Source organism: Rattus norvegicus, chromosome 2 (genome assembly GCF_036323735.1).
Source record: "Rattus norvegicus strain BN/NHsdMcwi chromosome 2, GRCr8, whole genome shotgun sequence".
Lineage (NCBI taxonomy): Eukaryota > Metazoa > Chordata > Mammalia > Rodentia > Muridae > Rattus > Rattus norvegicus.
The window spans coordinates 218,178,034-218,197,204 of record NC_086020.1 but is presented as its reverse complement, the minus strand read 5'-3'; the positions used below and the strand labels follow the sequence as shown (position 1 = coordinate 218,197,204).

General features: G+C 39.5%; 1 protein-coding gene across 51 annotated transcripts in view; it reads left to right on the top strand.

Moving 5' to 3' along the window:
- The window catches only part of Ank2 (ankyrin 2), a 575,860-nt gene that overhangs the window by 431,210 nt on the left and 125,479 nt on the right, over window positions 1-19,171 (top strand). For 44 of the 51 annotated variants that reach the window (NM_001427159.1, XM_063282199.1, XM_063282195.1 and 41 more), the window contains 4 exons: window positions 9,543-9,641; window positions 13,165-13,350; window positions 13,779-13,802; window positions 17,803-17,901. In NM_001427159.1, coding sequence (NP_001414088.1) covers window positions 9,543-9,641; window positions 13,165-13,350; window positions 13,779-13,802; window positions 17,803-17,901 — 408 coding nt within the window. The remainder of the gene's footprint in view (window positions 1-9,542; window positions 9,642-13,164; window positions 13,351-13,778; window positions 13,803-17,802; window positions 17,902-19,171) is intronic. The other 7 variants (XM_063282205.1, XM_063282210.1, XM_063282212.1 and 4 more) reach the window with 1 other exon arrangement.

Here is a 19,171-nt window from a genome sequence, read left to right as displayed (position 1 = left end):
ACAGGTGGCTGGGTGCTACCATGTGGGTCCTGAGAATGAAACGTGGATCCTCTCGAATAGCAGTAAGTGCTCCTAACTGCTAAGCCAAGTCTCTTTCCCAGAGTGCTTTATTTTAAACTAATGGCAATACTGAAAACTGAGTTTTGGTTTAGACAACATATGAATTATGATGTCTCCAACTTCAGATAGGAAAATGGCTCACCTTATACTTTAATTTAAAAAAATATTTCTTTCCTTTATGGTATAAAATTCAGACGAGTCAGTGAGCTCCAGGATCCCTCCAGCTCTGAATGCTTCCTCCATATCCAAGGCTCAGAGTCTTTCTCTGTCACTCTTGTGATTCATGTATCATCTGATTTATTCTAAACTGTGCTGTGTACCGTTGTGGACCTACAATGGTGGCTATACTCTCTTGTCTGTAGTTCTAAGAAATCATGTCTGTTCCTCTGTCCTAATTTTCTAAAAAAAGAAACAAAAATTCTGACTTTGGCTGAAAGGAGCAGCTCAAATGCACACATGTGAAGCCACTGTATGCTAGAGAATGCCCTGTGTTGACTGGTGTCTGATAGAGAATGTCCTGCGTTGACTAGCTTCAGTTAGCTGAAGATCTTTGAATGTAGAAGGTAAGGAGAGCAGTTGATCTTTCCTATCAAATACTGTGCAGTCCTATGTTTCCTTTGTGTTCCCTAAGCTCACCCCAGAGTACCCAAAGCTATCTTTGTCTTCACGACTACAATTAGTCCAGATTGGTTTCCTGCATCCTTCACAGCTGGGCGTTCTTGGTGTATTTAGGGACATGATTTGAATCATCCTGACCTTCAAGCTTGCTGATAATTTTAGGATTCTTCTTAACCTCATCTCTAGTGATCTGCTCCAAGAGGAGAGGAGTACTGAGAGTGAGGAGCACAGTAGTACCCACCAGCCAGCCCCAATGATAATGTGTGTCTAGAGGATAGAGCATCGGGCTGCCAAAGACTTCTGCTCCATTCAAAAAGTAAAACCAAACCCTCACCTTGGTGTCTGCCTGCTAACAAAAGACAGAAGACTTCTCCCAATGGCACATTTGACTTTTATCAACCCCAGAACATCTGTACCCATTCTCAATTGTCTTACTTTTTACTGTTAATAGTTATACGATTTATTCTTTCCATAAGAACAGAGAGTAAACCCAAAGAACTCGGTGGAAGTTAGCCCACTATGAACTTTGAAAACTGTAGGTTTTTTTTTCTAGTACTGACTCAGACCTAGACAAATAGACCCTAGCTATCTATTTCATACATTCATTCTTCTCAGTCCAGAGGGCTAATCTTTTCTGGCTTCAAAGCACTCTATAGATGGTAACAGGATGCAGTGGCTGCTGGGTCATAGTGCTTCCACTTATAGCTAAATCAAATCCCAGGATTCTGCAGGAAGCATGCCTCATACGTCATTTTGAAACTCAGCACAGTTAAATATTGTTGTCCTGCTAGTTTAGGGATTGGGAGACATTGAGGGCCGCTTATACCCCCTGTTAACCTCGAGAAGAGAATGTGTTTAGATTTTTATTTTAAGCATTTTTATGAGCTCTACGTCTGGAATATTTGAAGGTAGCTGTTTAAGGTAATTTCCTTCCTCAAGAGAAAGGAAGGGATGTGAAGTAAGGAGAGCAAGATATGAGGTTGGCAAGGGAGACACGGGCATGTGGGACATCTCTTCTTGTGTATTGTGCTTACTAACTATTGCCACTAAACAATTCTCTGACCAACTTAGCAACTTCAAACACCACACATATATGATCACCACAGTTTCTGAGCAGGAGCTTAGCTTGTGTAATTGTGGTTGAGAGTTATTGTGAAGACACCCAGAGCTACAGTTACTGAAGGCATTTCTGGGCTGAAGCACTTAATCTCCAGCTATTTTTCAAGCCATAAGCAAGATAGCCCTGGTGGATAATCTGAGTTCTTCTCCTGTGAGTCTCTCCTTGGCTGCTTGAATGCCATCATAACAAAGACCCATGCTCCCTGGAAAAGGCAACCTGAGAAAGGGTACAAGACTGAAAAGCAATCTCGACCTTGAAGCCGTTCACTATCAACGCCTCCACAATCAAGGCAAACTATTAAGACATTATTCATTTAAATGGAAGGGACCAGACTTACATGTTTGAGAATAATGTAGACATGAGTTAAAAATGTCACAGATATAAGAAGAAATTTGGATCCTGTTTATCTTATCTGTTTATCTATGTAAGGAATATTGATTGAGCACCTGCAGTGGGCTAACCATTGTGTATAGAAGTATGTGCATATGGGGGCCAGGAGTGGACACTGGGTGTCTTCATCTATCAATCTCCAAATTATCATCATCATCATCTTCTTCTTCTTCTTCTTCTTCTTCTTCTTCTTCTTCTTCTTCTTCTTCTTCTTCTTCTTCTTCTTCTTCTTCTTCTTCTTCTTCTTCTTCTTCTTCTTCCCCTTCCTCTTCCTCTTCCTCTTCCTCTCCTCCTCCATCGTCATTGTCATTGCTATCCTCCTCCTCCTCCTCCTCCTCTTCCCTCTTTTGAGTTTCTTACCAAATCCAGAGCTCACCAATTGTCTAAACTGACTGACTAGTGATCTTCTGTTTCTGCCCAATCCTAGAGATGGGGTCACAGAGGCATACAGTTGAACCCCACTTTTATAACACTGCTGAGGATCTGAACTCAGGTCCTCGTGTTTACCCAGGAAGCACTTTACCCATTGGGCCCTCTCCCAGCTCTGTGGAAGATATGCTATAAGCACAAAAATAAAGATTCGTGATGTGAGTTCTACTTGGTGCTTGAATTTTCCAAGCTCAGCCTAATTTCTGGACCTGAAAAAAGAGTTATAATCAATCTGACAACTATAACAGTGATTAATAAATAATACATACTGAAAGCACTTGTGTTCCTTCTAATCATGGAGTGAAGTATAAATACCAGAATACTAGCTTATCTTGGAATGAACCAACATTATCTCAACTTTCCCTTCTCAACACTTCCTCACATTCTTACAAAAACCTTCCTTTCATTTCCAGGAACATAGTCGGGGTGTTTTCTATTCCCTCCTCTATTCTTAGCATGTAATCTCCTAAAATGCAGATAGGTTCATGTCAAATTCCTGTTCAAAAAAATCCTAGTGACTCTTACATCATTTTAAAACCAAGTGTAGAACCCTTAGTGATGTAGGTAGGGCCAAGTCCTGCCAAACCCAGTTCCCTCGACATCTGGCATTGAGTCATGTGTAAGGCCCTTTTTCTCTATTTTTCTTCCTCTCTATCTCAAAAGCTGTTTCTGCCTCTGTACTTCCCCAGTTCCCCTACTCTTTACACTGAGTCACTTCTGTGATATCTTGATGATTGAATTTCCTCACCCAATTAAGAGCTGTGTCCTTCATCTGTGCTCTCCTTATGGAAAAAGTAATTTAAAAAAGCAGAGTAGTTAATGTGTCCCTCAATCTCTGTAAAGTAGTTTAAGCAAAGTTATTTCAGCTTTGGACTGGGGCTCTCATGGGAAGAGGTGTGGACAACAGAAGAAGCTTTGAACGAAGGTGTCAGGAGCGAATGTAATCTTCAGCGAATGTGTACTCTTATGAAGGACCAGTACAATGACTCAGACCCATAGTGTTGGCAGAAACTTCTTTAGGCCAGGCTTCAGTTGATAATCCATTCTTCCTCTGGACTGTGTCTGGCTATCGACCGTGTATCATTAACCCACTGAGGCTCTGGATTCTTGTGTTGTTGGTGTTGCTCCATCACAGCAAGCATGGCTCACCTGATTGCAGCTCTTCTGTAAGTGTGTCTGTGTGTCTGTCTTTCCTTCAGTCTCTCTTTGCCTCAGTCTATTTTCCAGGATCAACCTATCTATGCTGGATGTAGAAAAGACGTTTTGTGTTTATTTCTGAGTCACTGTCTGAGTATAATGCTGCTCAGTAAGTAGCCACCAAACCTTTTTGGTGGAATAAATATAAATGAATGATGAATAGTTGATGTTTTCTTATGGACAGAGGTACTGTTCGTGGTACTTAGGAAGGAGGCACACAGGTGAACCCACATTTTTATCACTGCTGGGGATTTGAACTCAGGTCCTTATATTCACAGGGTGTGGGCTTTACCCTCTGAGCCATCTACCCAACCCTGTGTGAAGCAATTTAAAAGTGTGAAATAAACCTTCTGCATGAGAGTCCTACTTGGTGTTCGATTTTTCCAAAATTCAGCATGATTTCTGGATCTGGAAAGAGTTCAGACTTCTAACTATCTGGGAACTATTGACAAGGATTCATAAATGGTATGGGTTGAAATTACATTCTAGGAGTATGAAGCTATCATTCCAGAACTACCATATATGACTCTCCTGGCTCGTACCTAGGATAAGCCAAGATGTGGGTATCTAACTTTCTATATCGGCGATGAGAAATTATATATGCTTTCATGTCTATTTCCACTTAAACTCTTTTAGAAAACCAAGCAGGCATGACACATTGAATGGCACCTACATGTATACATAAGGAGACCAGGAATGCTGTGTTAGCAGTGTTTGAGCAAAGATGAAGAGTCTCCTATACAGTTTACAATGGTTCAGTATGCTGCCTCGCTCTGTCCAAATTACTCAAAGGAGTAGTTCTTATGGCCAAGTGAGCTGTTTCTTGCAAAATATTGTAAGGACAGAAAGGATACTTTCCATACTCTGGATCTGTAGGAAATTCATATTTCCTATTAATCATGGTTTCTAAGAAGAAGCACTCTATCTCTTAACCATGGTAGCATCATGACTCCAGTTCTCTATCTCTTAACCATGGCTTCAGTTCTGCATCTCATTCCTGTGGTGGCGACATCGTGGCTCCAGTTCTCCATCTTTAATGTACTCTATTCTAGATGCTGTACAAAGCTGCCTGAAGGACAGCATCAGCCTACAACCCCAAGCCAAGACATTTGATTCTTGTTGCTACTGTGACAAAGCATTTAACAGACAACAAAATCAGTAGCTTGTGACAACACAAAATTATTCCCCACTACTTTTTTTTAAATGAACAATCCAGGGTTAAAACCATTGTGTTGACTTGGCTGTTTTCTTCTGAAGGCTTTAGCTGGTAATCCACCTCTTGCCTGCCTCCATGTTCTAAAGGTGCATTCCTTGGATCATCTTCCATTGCTCCATCACTATAGCCCAGAGAGAGAATTGACTCTTCTCTACCTTCCCTTGGTTTCTCTCTTGTAAGTCTTACAGAGATCTTCATTAGTGAGCCCACTGGATCACAATCTCTACAGCTTAAGATCTTTCATCTAATCATATCTAAGAAGATCTTTTTGCAATATAAGGAAGATTCTAATGACTAGGATGATGTCTGCAGTATTCCCAAAAGGCTCCTTGGTGCTTGGTCTGAAACTATTGTGCAGATTCTTTAGGAGGAGCCATCTGTGTGAAAGAAGTAGGTTTCTAGTGGGAGATCTTCGAAGCTATCTCTGCCTCTGTTTCTGAATCAGCTCTCTCTCTCTTTCTTGGTCTTCATCCATGCCAATACCCAGGGTCCCATGCTTCCACTACCCTGCCCGTGACTGCCCCTGATTCCCTGTCTTTTCTATTATGGTGGGCTGAAATTCCCCAGGAATCCTGAACCAAAGCAACCCTTTTCCCATTACATTATTCTGTCATATATTTGGCCAGCAAAAAAAAATTAGTAATACAGATGGATATGGATACATGTAAAGCCATCACTCAGATAACCAAAGGATATCTGATTGCACAACAGAAAGTCTAAGCAAGGACTGGGACCATACTTAGTATGATGGTTTGCATATGTCTAGCCCAGGGAGTGGCACTATTAGAAGGTGTGTCCTTGTTGGAGGAAGTGTGTCACTGTGGGGTGGGCTTGGAGACCCTCCTCTTACTTCCTCCTAGGAGGCTCAGACTGTTTCTGGCTTCCTTCGGGTGAAGATTTAGAACTCAGCTCCTCCTGCACTATGAATGCCTAGATGTGGCGATCTGCTGTGCTCCCGCCTAGCTGATAATGGACTTAACTTCTGAACCTCTGAACCTGTAAGCTAGCCCCAATTAAATGCTGTCCTTATAAAACTTACATTGGTCATGGTGTCTGTTCACAGCAATAAGACCCTTCCTAAGAAACTTGGGTAGAGAGTCTGGTAGTCAGGTAGTCTTCTCCACAGTCTGGACACCAAGGAGACATGGGGATCCTCATTCTGTTGAACCTTTTTTTTTCAGACATGTGCCTAATGCCCCCAAACCTATTCTGTTATATATAGTAATCTGAAACACTAAGAGTTATGTAAGTTATGTACATTCAAGCTAATGAAATGGTCTGTGAATGGATAAATACAGTAGACATTATGCAGATATTCTTTTATGCAGGTCTTATATAAAACGAGACTCTATATAATCTATGGAGTTAATATTTATCTATCCTAAGTAGTTTCAACAGTTCAAATGGTTCAGCAGGGAACATATTCCCATGAGAAACTCATGACCTCTTCCTGTTTCCTTTTCTCTTGTTCTACTTAGAAGATTCTATCAAAGAAGAACTGTTAGCAATGGCTGTGTTCTATTAAAGCTCCTTTGCTCTCTGCTTCCCTGTCTCTCATTACGAAAGATCTTCATTCCACACCTACTCATTGTTTTGAACAGTCTTTCCTGGCTTTCCCTTCCTTAGAATCTCTAATTCCATCCTTCCGCCACCTCTTCAGTGTTCTTAAAATATATCAGATTTCACCTGCTCGATATGCCTTGGAAAATATACTCTCCAGCTAGTGGAAGTTATTCACAAATTACAACACTATTGTTCATTTACTCTTCTTAAATTATTTCTATTTCAGATTTAAAATTACTTTCACCATTTGTACCCTGGATATATTCTTTCACAAACAAAAGTTAAATGTCTTTACCTATTGTACTTGTAGAATTTATATTTATAGTTTGCTGGTTATTGACCACTCTGGATAGTGTTTCCATTTCTAAAATGCATGCAAAAGAATTTTGTTTCAACAAAGTAGTTTAAAACCTGTCTTTGCTACTTTCAATGCGTAGTTAAAAATCTCAAGAGTTCATCTCACTTTTACTCATTCTTATTAATATAGGTGATGAGTAAACATCCATGTTTAATAATCTGACATAAGAATTGCCCAATTGTTTTGAAAAACCATTAGATGGAGCTTTGGAAGTCCTGTGGAAGAATTGGGAGGACTGAGGAACCCAGAGGGCAAAGGGACTCCACAAGAAGACCAATAGAGTCAACTAACCTGGACACGTGGGGGTTCCCAAAGACTGAACCATCAACCAAACAGCATACATGGGCTGACCGTAGGCCTCCCTGCACATACGTAGCAGATATGCAGCTTTGTCTTCATGTAAATAAGCAAAATGGGGTCTGTCCCTAAAGCTGAACCCTGTTCCACTAACTGGGCTGCCTTGTCTGGCCTCACTGGGAGAGGATGTGCCTAGTCCTGCAATGACTTGAAGTGCCAGGGCAGGATGATGCACAGAGGGATCCTCTGCCTTCCCAGAGGAGAAGGGGAAGGGATTAAGGAAGGGGTTATGTAAGGGTGGAACTGGGAGGAGGACTGTGATCAGGATATGAAGTGAATGAATGAATGAATGAATGAACAAATAGAAAAAGTAAAACTACAATAGAAATGTGTTTCCTCTCCTCAACAAAGTTGGCATAGTTTTTTTTCACTGTTCAAGGTTTATTTGGTGTTCTCATCGGCACGACACTTGAGTGGTTGGTTCCATCATCCATATGCAGATTTTCACATAATATCGCAGTGTACACTGCAGACACATATAATACATAAAACATCCTGTAGAACATTTATGCACAAGATATGTAGAATGGGCTTACACACTGGAGCCAGGTTATGACTGACTGGGAACTCATTGGCCTAGGCATGCTTGGTGAGGGTGTGCAGTGCAGCAATGCAGCAGGCTCCCAGGATAATCAAAGCCTGCACGCAGTTGGCAGCATCTTGGAGACAGTGGGACAGTCACACTAACCAGGTTACCACTACACAAGTACCACTTAACACAGGGTAGAACTGTGGAAACCGAGATTTTCCCCAGACCACCTCAACACAACTAGACTAACCACAGCTCAATTGAGAATTGTGTGGTCTCCATAGAAACCCTGCTGCAGCCTGGAGAGTGAAGTGCAAGGACACTGGGAAGACTTTACAACTGCAGCTCCTTCTGGATTCCTCAGAGGATATCTGCACTCTTCATGCGGGCTTCCTCCTCAGGAGTCAGTGTCTCCTTCACAGTATCTGAGATTCCATTTTGTCCCAGGATACATGGGACATTGAGGAAGACATCATCATTGATTCCATAGAGACCCTTAATCATGGTGCAAACAGGATGTACCTGCCTAAGGTTCTTCACTATGCCCTTGGCCAAGTCTGCCACAGAGAGGCCAATGGCCCAGGATGTGTAACCTTTCAGCTTGATCACCTCATATGCACTGTCAGCCACCTGCTTGGGAACATCCTCCTCCTGCTCTGTATCTGCATCAATGCCCAGTTCTGGGTTCAGAGTCTTTAGGGAGACGTGGGCAACATTTAAGCATAAAGAAATCAAAAGGAAATGTGACAATTAAACGTAATTTGAAACTCACGGTATAATGTTTCTCTGGATTCTTTTTCTATAAGTACATGTTAATGAATATTACTGTGGTATGTTCTCTATGACAGTACACAGGTTTGTCCTGTTTGTCACTATATCTTAGGGATGGCTCAGCTACTGGTGGCTGCACTTCAACAAACAGTTGAGCAAATGAATGTGAAAATGAATGCTAGATTTTCAGAGTAGCTTTTAAAATAATGTATAAGTATTCAGAATAAACAATGCTATTGTGATCAGAAATATAGAGTTTCTCAATTTCAGTCAAGCTCATAATCTCTTCTAGAATAATCTGTTATGAATAATAACTAGTAGCACTAAGAATCTATCAGTATTTATATATGTATGTATATATATGTAAAATGAGATACTACATAGATACTGCTTTATTCAAGAAAATGATAATGTGTTTCAAATTCAGTAGAACCCCACTTCTTAATGCTGCAACCCTTTAATATAGTTCCTCATGGTGTGGTGACCCCCTAGCCATAAAATTATTTTGTTGCTACTCCATAATTGCAATTTTGCTATTGTTATAAGTCATAACATAAATATCTGATAGTTAGGATATCTGATATGCAATGCTCAAAGGGGTCACAAAACACAGTTTGAGAACTGCTTGTTTAAATGATTTGTGGATCGGTAAATACAGATGATATTACATATATACTATTATATATATGTACATATATATATATATAAAATGAGAATCTGTTACAGAAGTATATTCTGCGGTTTTCATGCTTTAAATATTTTATGCATTTTGAATAGTTTATATCATTTACTTCATTTAAAATTGACATAAATACAGAAGATATTACAGAGACATTATTTCATGTAGTGTGAATTTTTTTCCTTATGGTGTAACTTTGGTTGTGTTTAAACTTTCCAAATGATTGAGACTTCTGTTTTTGCTGTCTGTCCTCAGAATGGCTTCACTCCTTTGTATATGGCTGCCCAGGAGAATCACATTGATGTTGTAAAATATTTGCTAGAAAATGGAGCTAACCAGAGTACTGCTACAGAGGTAGGTCTGCTATTGGGTTATTTAAGGTCTATAGTCTTTATACCAGCTGCAAAGGAACTCCACTATTCTGTCTAAAGCATATTCCTATTACTAGTGTCATCCAAAATAATGGCCAGCGAGTGACTTGGGTTTGTGTACATCGAATGAGTTCATACCTTCATATTAGATTTTGATCATGCATTATTATTCCCTTCATCATTAAGCTTGGAGTTGTGGGTGAAATATGGTTCTCACTTTGTAGTACAAGTCAGCCTTGAATTGGGATCTTTATAACATTCTAAATTTAGATTCCAATAAATCATCCCCATTCCTTTCTGTCAATATTTTATCTTCAGATATAATGCAATTCCTTCAAGGAACAATTTCTAACCATTAGAAATAATGTATAACTATTTGTGTTAGTGTAATTTTCTAAGGACTATATCACAACAATGTTATTTATGACAAAACACAAATCATGACATAGGTGTGTGTCTACAGTTATGACCATCTCTGAATAGAATCTTTGACAGTGGCTCAGTTTCTGAGGGTTCAGCACATCTGGACATATGTAGGAGTTAGAGGGAAGGGACCCAGAGCATCTCTCTCCTTTCCACTGCACATCTCCCTCAGATTCCTATCTCATGGCCCATAACCAACCAAACGTGACTGGTACCCAGAAGCCATCTTGGTATTTCTTGAGGTCCAGTAAGTCTTCCTTTCAGACAATTAAAACTTCAGGCAAAGTGAACACAAACTTCATTCCATACCGTGAGGGACAGGAAAGTCACTTCTGATTACTTGTGTAGGGTGTAACTCTTATGGAACTATTCACTCTGTAAACCTCTGATGGTTTACTCTCATCAGAGAGGAAGTCACTATCAGTGCTAACCAAATTATGTAAGTTATGTGTCTTGATTTTACTTGGAAAACACACCTGCCCATCATGATGTGCTTCTGTGTTCTGTATTCAGCAACAGACACAGATTATGCACCTGCAATATGGATATATAGTTTATTTTTTTTAAAACCTGGAGCCTTTTTGTCCCTTGAGACACTAATTTTGTCTGTGTGTAGACTGTGAATATCTTAAAGTAATGCTCAGAAAACAAATGACTGTGTCTCAAAGATTTGTCCCAGCATAAGGGAATCCATCTGTTTTCTTTTCCTTGAAGGCTGAATCTTTAATCAGATGAAAGCTTCACATCAGAATTCTCTCACCCACCCTGGAGACTTAGGGTGGCTAGTGTGGGTTTTCGGTGAACTCGGTTCATGATGTTCTCAGCAGATGGGCAACTTTTGGGGTCTAGCTGATCATAGCAGCATCGCAGTGTGACTCCAGAAATAGCCCTTAGTAATCATGGCACCAACAGAGGCCATGGTATACGGTGAGCTGCATAAGCTTCAAGCTTCTGGTTGTTTACAGCACTTACAAAGGAATCAAAAGGGAGTGGGGTGAAGTTTAGCCATCGCAAGTTTGTCTTATGTTTTCTTTTTAATAATATCATTGAATAACTAAGTCATCTTCTTACAATGATTGGAAACTTATAAATTTAATATACTATACCCTACCACCGACCCTTATGATTAACCAAGAGTCACATGGACAAACCTGTGCACATTTCCTTTCAATAATACCATTCTGCAATGAATCATACTATTACAGGGATGAACAGTCAATGCTCTAATGTTCTGTCATGAAATATCTCCTTTGGTTTCATTGAAGTAACTATGATAGGCAGAAGGAACAATATTTCTGTGTTAGTGAGTAACAATGGTGTGTAAAAGTCTATTACCAACCTGACACTACACCCACTTAAAAACTAGATAATTATGCAATCCTTTCAAATGGCATTGAGATACACACATACATACACACACACACACACACACACACACACACACACACACAGAGAGAGAGAGAGAAATATTTTGCTTTAAAATTTCTTTTAAATAGGATTAGTAAATTAAGGATGCAATCAAAGCTGACTAACTTAGCTTGGTTTCTTTCCCCAGAGTTCCTTGAGTGAGGTATTTTAAGAGATCATAACACATGGTTTGCTTTCTTCCCCAAAATGCACATCAGAATGAATTCCGCATGGTTGGAATCCAGCTTTTGTCCTCCAAAGGGAGTTCCCTGTCCAGCCAGCGCCATTTTCATAGGTCTCTTTTCCCTTCCTTCCTCCTGAATTCTGCCAAAGTTTCAGGCTAGAATCTTTTTACTGAGGTTCCATTCTGTGGGCTGTGTCTCTAAGGAAACACACAACAGAACAAAAACAAAGTCCACATGCTATTAATACAGACTGCTGGAGAGTGCTAGGGGAAATAATTGAAATACGCAAATGACGATGGGCGTGTCCTTCATTCACAAAGTACACAGTTCATGGCACACCTTGTCACTGCAGCTGCTTACTGTTCTTTACCTGATGACACTCTTCCCCTCCACTGTAAGAGCTAGTGTGCTGCGTCTAAAATTCAAGCTCACTCAAATGAATTAGCAACATATGACTGCTGTATATGTGGTTCACGCTGCATATATGTTCACGCTATCCACATATTACTCTAATTCATGTTGCATATATGGCTCATGCTGCATAGGTAATATGATACACTTGAAAAAACTGTTTTCCCTAAAGTCCCACAGTTACTACTTAAATGATTTATACTGAAAACACATTAAGTAGTCAGATCTGGGTGAAATACTCCTAACCCTAATCCTGGAATGACATCTTCCAGTCTACAACCTGCTGCCCTCTTGCTGTTTGAATGGGACCTCTGACATTTGCTTGCAAACTTAGATAATTAAGGAGGGAAACACTTGACATCCTTTCCAAGAGCTAGACACTCGCTTCTGAAGATGCAAAAACGGCTTTCCAAGTTTTGTAGCAAGGTTTTTCTATCTCATCCTGGAGAGGGTTCTAACTTCTCCACTGTTTGTGCCGTCCTCTGTTGAGCTCTCTTTTTAGGTTGACAGTTGAGAAGTTGGTTTTAAATGCTCTCTGACAAATGCCACTTTATTCTGGAATCATCTTCTCAATCTGAAATGCAAGTGGTTGCCAAATTAATGGCTTGTCTAACTTACCAAACAGCTCTAGGTCACATTAAATCTCCGACATCCAACATAAATTATATCGATTACTCGATCCACAGTAGTTATCTCCTTTCCTGAAACAATGCAGAAAGCCCTGCCCATCCTGTATTCTGCATTGCACACTAATCTTTCCATATAGAGGATAATTTTCACTTCCGGTTGGATTTTCTTTCCATTCGTTCTCTTTCCATAAGTAGACATAGCTAAGTGTTCTAATTTTTATTTTCCTCTTACAAACACACATCTGACCCACTCCTTCTGTAATATGACCACATCCCATCCTCAGCAGGGTTTGTTATGATGCAGATGGTGTCGAGCATAAAGAATGAAAACCAGGAACACAGTCTGATGAGGCTACCGACGAACGACAGTCCACCCTGCTTCTGCTGTTCACAGTGACGCTCTGCCGTGCTGGCCAGTCTCACTCACTCACTCACGTTTGTTATATTCCAGGACGGTTTTACTCCTCTAGCCGTGGCACTCCAGCAGGGACACAACCAGGCGGTGGCCATTCTCTTGGAGAATGACACCAAAGGAAAGGTGAGGCTGCCGGCTTTGCACATTGCGGCTCGAAAAGACGATACCAAGTCCGCCGCCCTCCTGCTTCAGAACGATCACAATGCTGATGTGCAATCCAAGGTGAGAGCTGAGGTGTTCGTCTGTGGAGAGGTCTGCTCTGCCTGCCAGCCAGCATCTCCTGGGCAATGACAAAGAACAGTCACTGCTGATGATGCAGCACTCTGGTCAGGAAAACACAGGAGTCATTTCCTTGTGTGCTTAGATAGAAGGGGACTCTCTGTTAGGAGACAGCAACGAAAAGAAAAAAAAATAGGCTAAATGGTTTTTTAGAAGGCCGGATTCCATCTTTGAGATATTTGGATCGGAATTCTGTCTACACCATTTATTATAGGGAGAGTCAGAAAGAATGGCTATTATGTAATGGAGTGGCCGTTTCCCACTCTGTCTTATTGGGATAGAATACTCTGTTGCTGTGAGCAGGTCTGCTGTTCCTTTAACTCTGCATTGTGTAACATCTTCCCTCTTTTCCCCACAAAACAATGCTTCAGATGATGGTGAACAGAACAACCGAGGTACAGTATCGCCATTATACCAACATTTCCCTTCTTTTTATTTATTCTCAGTTTTTGCCCAGTCGGAATAAAAGCTCACTAATTCATACTAATGATTAAAGTTCTACTCCTGGGAAACTGTATAGAGAAAAATGCTGTAATTGGGAAAGAATGGTAATTTGAATGTATTTCATACTACTTATATTTGAAGCCTCACTAAACCAACTATTTTCATAGTTTATGAGTTCAGCATGAAACAAAACACTACCGTTGTATACATTTTAGAGAGTGGGCCTTATTCTGAAACTTTTGCAAAGAGGTTAATTTTTTTTCTTTTAATGAAAACGTGCAGACTAGACTTTAGGGAAGTAAAATTTGGGAGGCTTTTTTCGGTTATTTAATTGCAAATGTCCTTTTTCCAGCAGTCTTTTTCTTTACCACATTGTTTATAATCAATAATGGCTCTGCACATTCTGAGCAAAGCAATTGCTTTTTTCCCTGTAAATCTTAAAATACACACTGTTAAATCATTTCCTTCGTATAAATTAGGTCATTAGAGACAAGGACATCAAGTTCATAAGTTCTAGTGTGTGTTTTCTCCTTTTTTGTCACAACATAAACATTGAAAGTATGTTATAAAAATTAATCTACACTCAAAGGTAAAGTTATGAAGGGTAACTTTTTGTTTTGACAGCATGATTATCTTGAATATTTTTGTTGTTGTTAACACTGAGCTGGGGACTTGGAGAAGTTGTAGAGATTTGGGAATTCCTTTAGCGTTCACAGAAAGCGACATCGTTCTCAAATCTTTATTAACACATTCATACATACACACATACTGAGCTGCAATTTACATGAATTACTGTCACTGCTTCTTTTGTTTGTTCCTTTTGGATGCATGACATTGGGGGTGGGGGAACTTCAACTCAGCTGCTTGGTAAAACTGCTCAGGACTGGAAGCAGACAAATTGATCTCAGCTACTAATTTCAGTTAACTTTAATTTCTCAGGTATTCCCTGGGGATTATTGTTATACACTGTAGAGGGTGCAAACCAACATACAGTTGAACAACAGTTATCAGCCTAGGGTATTATTATCATTAGGGCCAATGAGAAAACATCAATTAACTAATTAATTAATTAGAAATGATAGAATATTATTACTGTACTTTGATAATTGAGAAATCATTTTCCATCAACCAAAATACTATTTTGAAATTAAACTCTAATTTTAAATAATTGTCATGTGACAAAACTCTTCCAGGAGAGACATAGGACAAACGTCTACTCACTCCAGACAGGGAGCCCACAACAATGCTAAGTCCACATACCACCAAATCCAAGTTGGTGAACCAATGAGTTTTATTGGGGGTTACTTACAATAATATAGGTGAGGGGTTACTTGCAGGAGCAGAAATTTTTCAATGACAGCTGCATCACCAAAGCCCACTCCAGCATGGGTAACAACTCACAAGGCCTGGAAACCTGGAGCTCACTACATGGTCTGAAGGTAGCTTAATAGATGCTTAATAGGTTGGAGAGCATTCTTTCCAGGTGTCACTTGGCTTTGGCTTCTTTCATGCAGGTTGGCTCTACTACTACTACTGCAACTACTACTACTACTACTACTACTACTACTACTACTACTACTACTACTACTACTACTACTACTATTTCTTCCTTCTCCTCCTCCTCTCTTCCTCCTCCTCCTCTTCCTCATCCTCCTTCTCTTCTTTTTCTTCTTCCTCTTCCTCTCCTCCTTCTCCTTCTTCCTCCTCCTCTTATTCCTTTTTAATTATTAATTTTTAATAAATTATTTTATTTATATCCCTAATGTTGCCCTCCTCCAGGTGCCCCCTCCAAGAATTCTTCAGGCCCCTTTGCCTCTGAGAGTGTGCTCCCCTTCCCCTTTCCCCCTCCCCCCTTCCCCCTTCCCTGGCGCATTAAGTCTATAGGATTAGACATATCCTCTCCCACTTAGAGGAACTCAGCTTTTATTGCTTACTCTGGCTGGAAGGGGTCAAGTAGATCTAGTCAGTTTCAGGAACTTCTTGAAACTATTTTGTGTTGCTTATCTTCGTACTCTTAATGAGCTTCCCTGAGGTTGAAATGTTTCAATCTCTGAGGAAACTGTTACAACAATAATAGACATATTTAGAATATGTCTGGGTGATAGGAAATATAAAGATAAAAATAGAAAAAAAGATTTGACATTTTATAAAATAATTTATGAGTTGTATAATGATTTTCCTGTTAGTTTTGGCATGACTACATCACTTACATGCCAAATAAAATAATCTGGATCATGTTTGAGGGACTGAATTCACAATTAATATTCTTATTTCTACATCTTGCTTCTGCACAGTTAAAACTTACTTACAACTAATATTACTGAATGCATAGGCAGACTTCTGTTATGTAAGCAAGCTAAATGTTTAGCTTAAAGTTTAAAAACAGTATCACTAAATTCTGTTCATAAAGTCAGTAAAAGGTGGTGTGGCTTTTAGAATATTTCTGAGAAGCAATAAAGTGCATATTACAATCCATTTCAAAGTAAAAGAGAATAGGAAGTGACCCACAGACCATAGGAGATCAGCCAGTGAATGTGGTTTGTTTCTCCATTGTTTTTATTAAGTAGTGAAAAATGTAGAGTAAGGAAAATTTTTAGCTCTTTGATCATTTTGATAAGAAAAAAAACTGATGTACATCTATTGTGAAGAACAGCCACAATATCTAACTACATCATCAGAAAAAGAAATGATTTCTTCATTTGATTTTTATAATTTGTTTTTGAAGCATTTGGGAAATAATATATCTCTACTCATATCGTTCCTTCAATGTGATTATTTCAATCATATTTTAGTGAATATTATATTTAATTTGTGTCCAAAATTGTATTGAACTGAACCATTTTCTCTGTTTCATTTTCATATTGATTCCAAGCTTTTTTAAAAAATTAAAAATAGATTCTTCTCTCACATAATACATCCCAATCCCAGTTTCTCCTTTGTCTACTCCTCCCAGTCCTGAGGTCTAGACCCCCTCTGTTTCTCTTCAGAAACAGTCCTCCAAGAGACAGCAAATAAACAGGATAAAATAAGATTCAAAGCCCTCATACCAAGGCTGGACAAGGCAACTTAATAAGAGAAAAGGTTGTTTAATATGGGTTTTTTAATTCCTTGTCACTATAAACTACAGTCTGCCTAAGCAGTTGTGAAAGGGATGAAAAATCAGTGTAGGTGCTGTAGAATGAACTGGACATTTTCTCCTGAGAAAATTTCAGACTCCTGAAAAGAAAATGCTAACCAGTGCATGCATATATATATATATATATGATCAATGGGTTTGAAAGATGCCTCTGTGGGTAAAGGCACTTGCTGTATGAACATGAGGACTCCCAGTTCCAGTTTCCTGAACCCATGTAAAAAGCTGGTGCGTCCATATGCAATCATGTAACCCAGTGCAAAGAGGGTAGAAATGGAGGATTCCTCATGCTTACTGGTTGCCAGCGAGCTCCAGGTTTTGTAAAAGACTGTGTCCTAAGAGAAAAAGGTGAAACAGCTTAGAACAGAAGACCTAGCTAACCCCCTCATACACACACATATAACTGTGCACGACCCCATCCCACCCACCCCCACACATGAAAATATAAAACAAAATCACAACAAAACTGCTGCTTTTATCTTTGATTAAAACATTTATTAATAACTGTTAATCTTGAAAAATTTATTTGGCTTCATCATAGTCTGTTTTTCCCTAATAAGCTAAACATACTCAGGAAACACAGTTTTGTGTAGACAGCTAGCCTCATAAATTAAAAATTAACTTGCTGGTAAGTATAGAGTGTTTATTTCTCTCTTATAGCACTAAACTGTAGAGTCAGATTAAAATGTTTATTACATGACTTTTATTACATGCTCGTGTGTTTGGCAGGCAGTCACCCTGTAGGTTTTCTGGGTAACCAGTGGTTGCTCTCTGCAGTGTGAAGCATGGCCCTACCCACCCTCTTTCTCTTTCCCTAGAGTGGCTTCACCCCTTTGCACATAGCTGCACACTACGGGAATGTAAACGTGGCGACTCTTCTTCTAAACCGGGGAGCTGCTGTAGACTTCACCGCCAGGGTATGTGGTGTCAGTACACGTGTATTTTAGGAGAGTAAATAAAATGGCTTCTAATGAGGCTTTAGATTCTACACACTTCTTCCATTCTAAAGATTCTGAAGTTTTCACTGTGTTAATCATGGGATGAAATCGTAACCCAGTAAATTCAACATAAGAGTCTGGGAGGTGCAGAGATGGTTCACGTGTGCACTTATTGCCTTTCCAGAGGCCAAGAGTTTGATTCCCACCCACGTTAAGCTGCACTGAACCTCAGTTCCAGCTCCAGGGGACCCAAAGCCCTCTTTGGGCCTCTGAAGGAAGAATAGCCAAACACATAGAAAATGAAAATAAAAGGCAAATGTGTCAGTAGTCGAGGAGGCTAATTTTGATATGACTTTCAACTGTTATAAAACAATGAAAACAAACAAAACCAAACCATGAATTATCAGCTTCCAGCCCATAGAGGACAGTGTTAGAATATTACGCAGGAAATATACAGGGACAAGCGAATACACAATTGGATGAGACCCTTTTTCCCTCTGTTGGCTTATAAATTGAAATTTTACTCTTGTGCTTTCCTAACATACCCAGGAAGATAGCACATGGAGTTGGGCATCTACTGGTCTACTTCTGTTACAAACTTCATTTACATGACAGTATAAAGTTCATGTATTGGATGGTATTTATCTCAATTCAGTTGGTACAGTATTTAAATGTTTGGAAAATTATGACATAAAGCAGACACCTATCCCTTCCCATAATGGTGACATCTGATATTTCATAAAACACATTCAAGTTTTGTGTGCACTATTGTCATCCTTGGAAAGTCTTCTGCACGAGCCGTGTATGGTGGCAAATATCTGTAATCCTAGCCATATGGAGGCTCAGGCAGGAGAATTTCCAGCCTAATTTCTAGCCTTATACAGCAAGTTCTAGGCTAGCCTGAGCTACATAGTGAAATCCTGCTTGGGAAAACATTCTTTTGTGCTATATTTCTTTTGTTTTTCTCTATGAATTATTCTGAAGGGTTTTTAAAGAATAATTACCAGTGAATATTAACATACATGTTGTATCCTATTCCTAACTGTATAAAACTTTGAGATTTCAGTCTCTGCAATGCATGAGAGACGTTTTCGTGGGCTCTCCTTCTACTACACAGATGTCTTCCTTCTGTGTCTTAACTGTGGCTTTACAGTCAGTGTGTGAATTGTAGTTCTTGACTAACAGGCATTTTGTTTGATTTTTTTTTAAATTTTCTAACACTTATCTTTCATGGTTAATGGTCTTATTT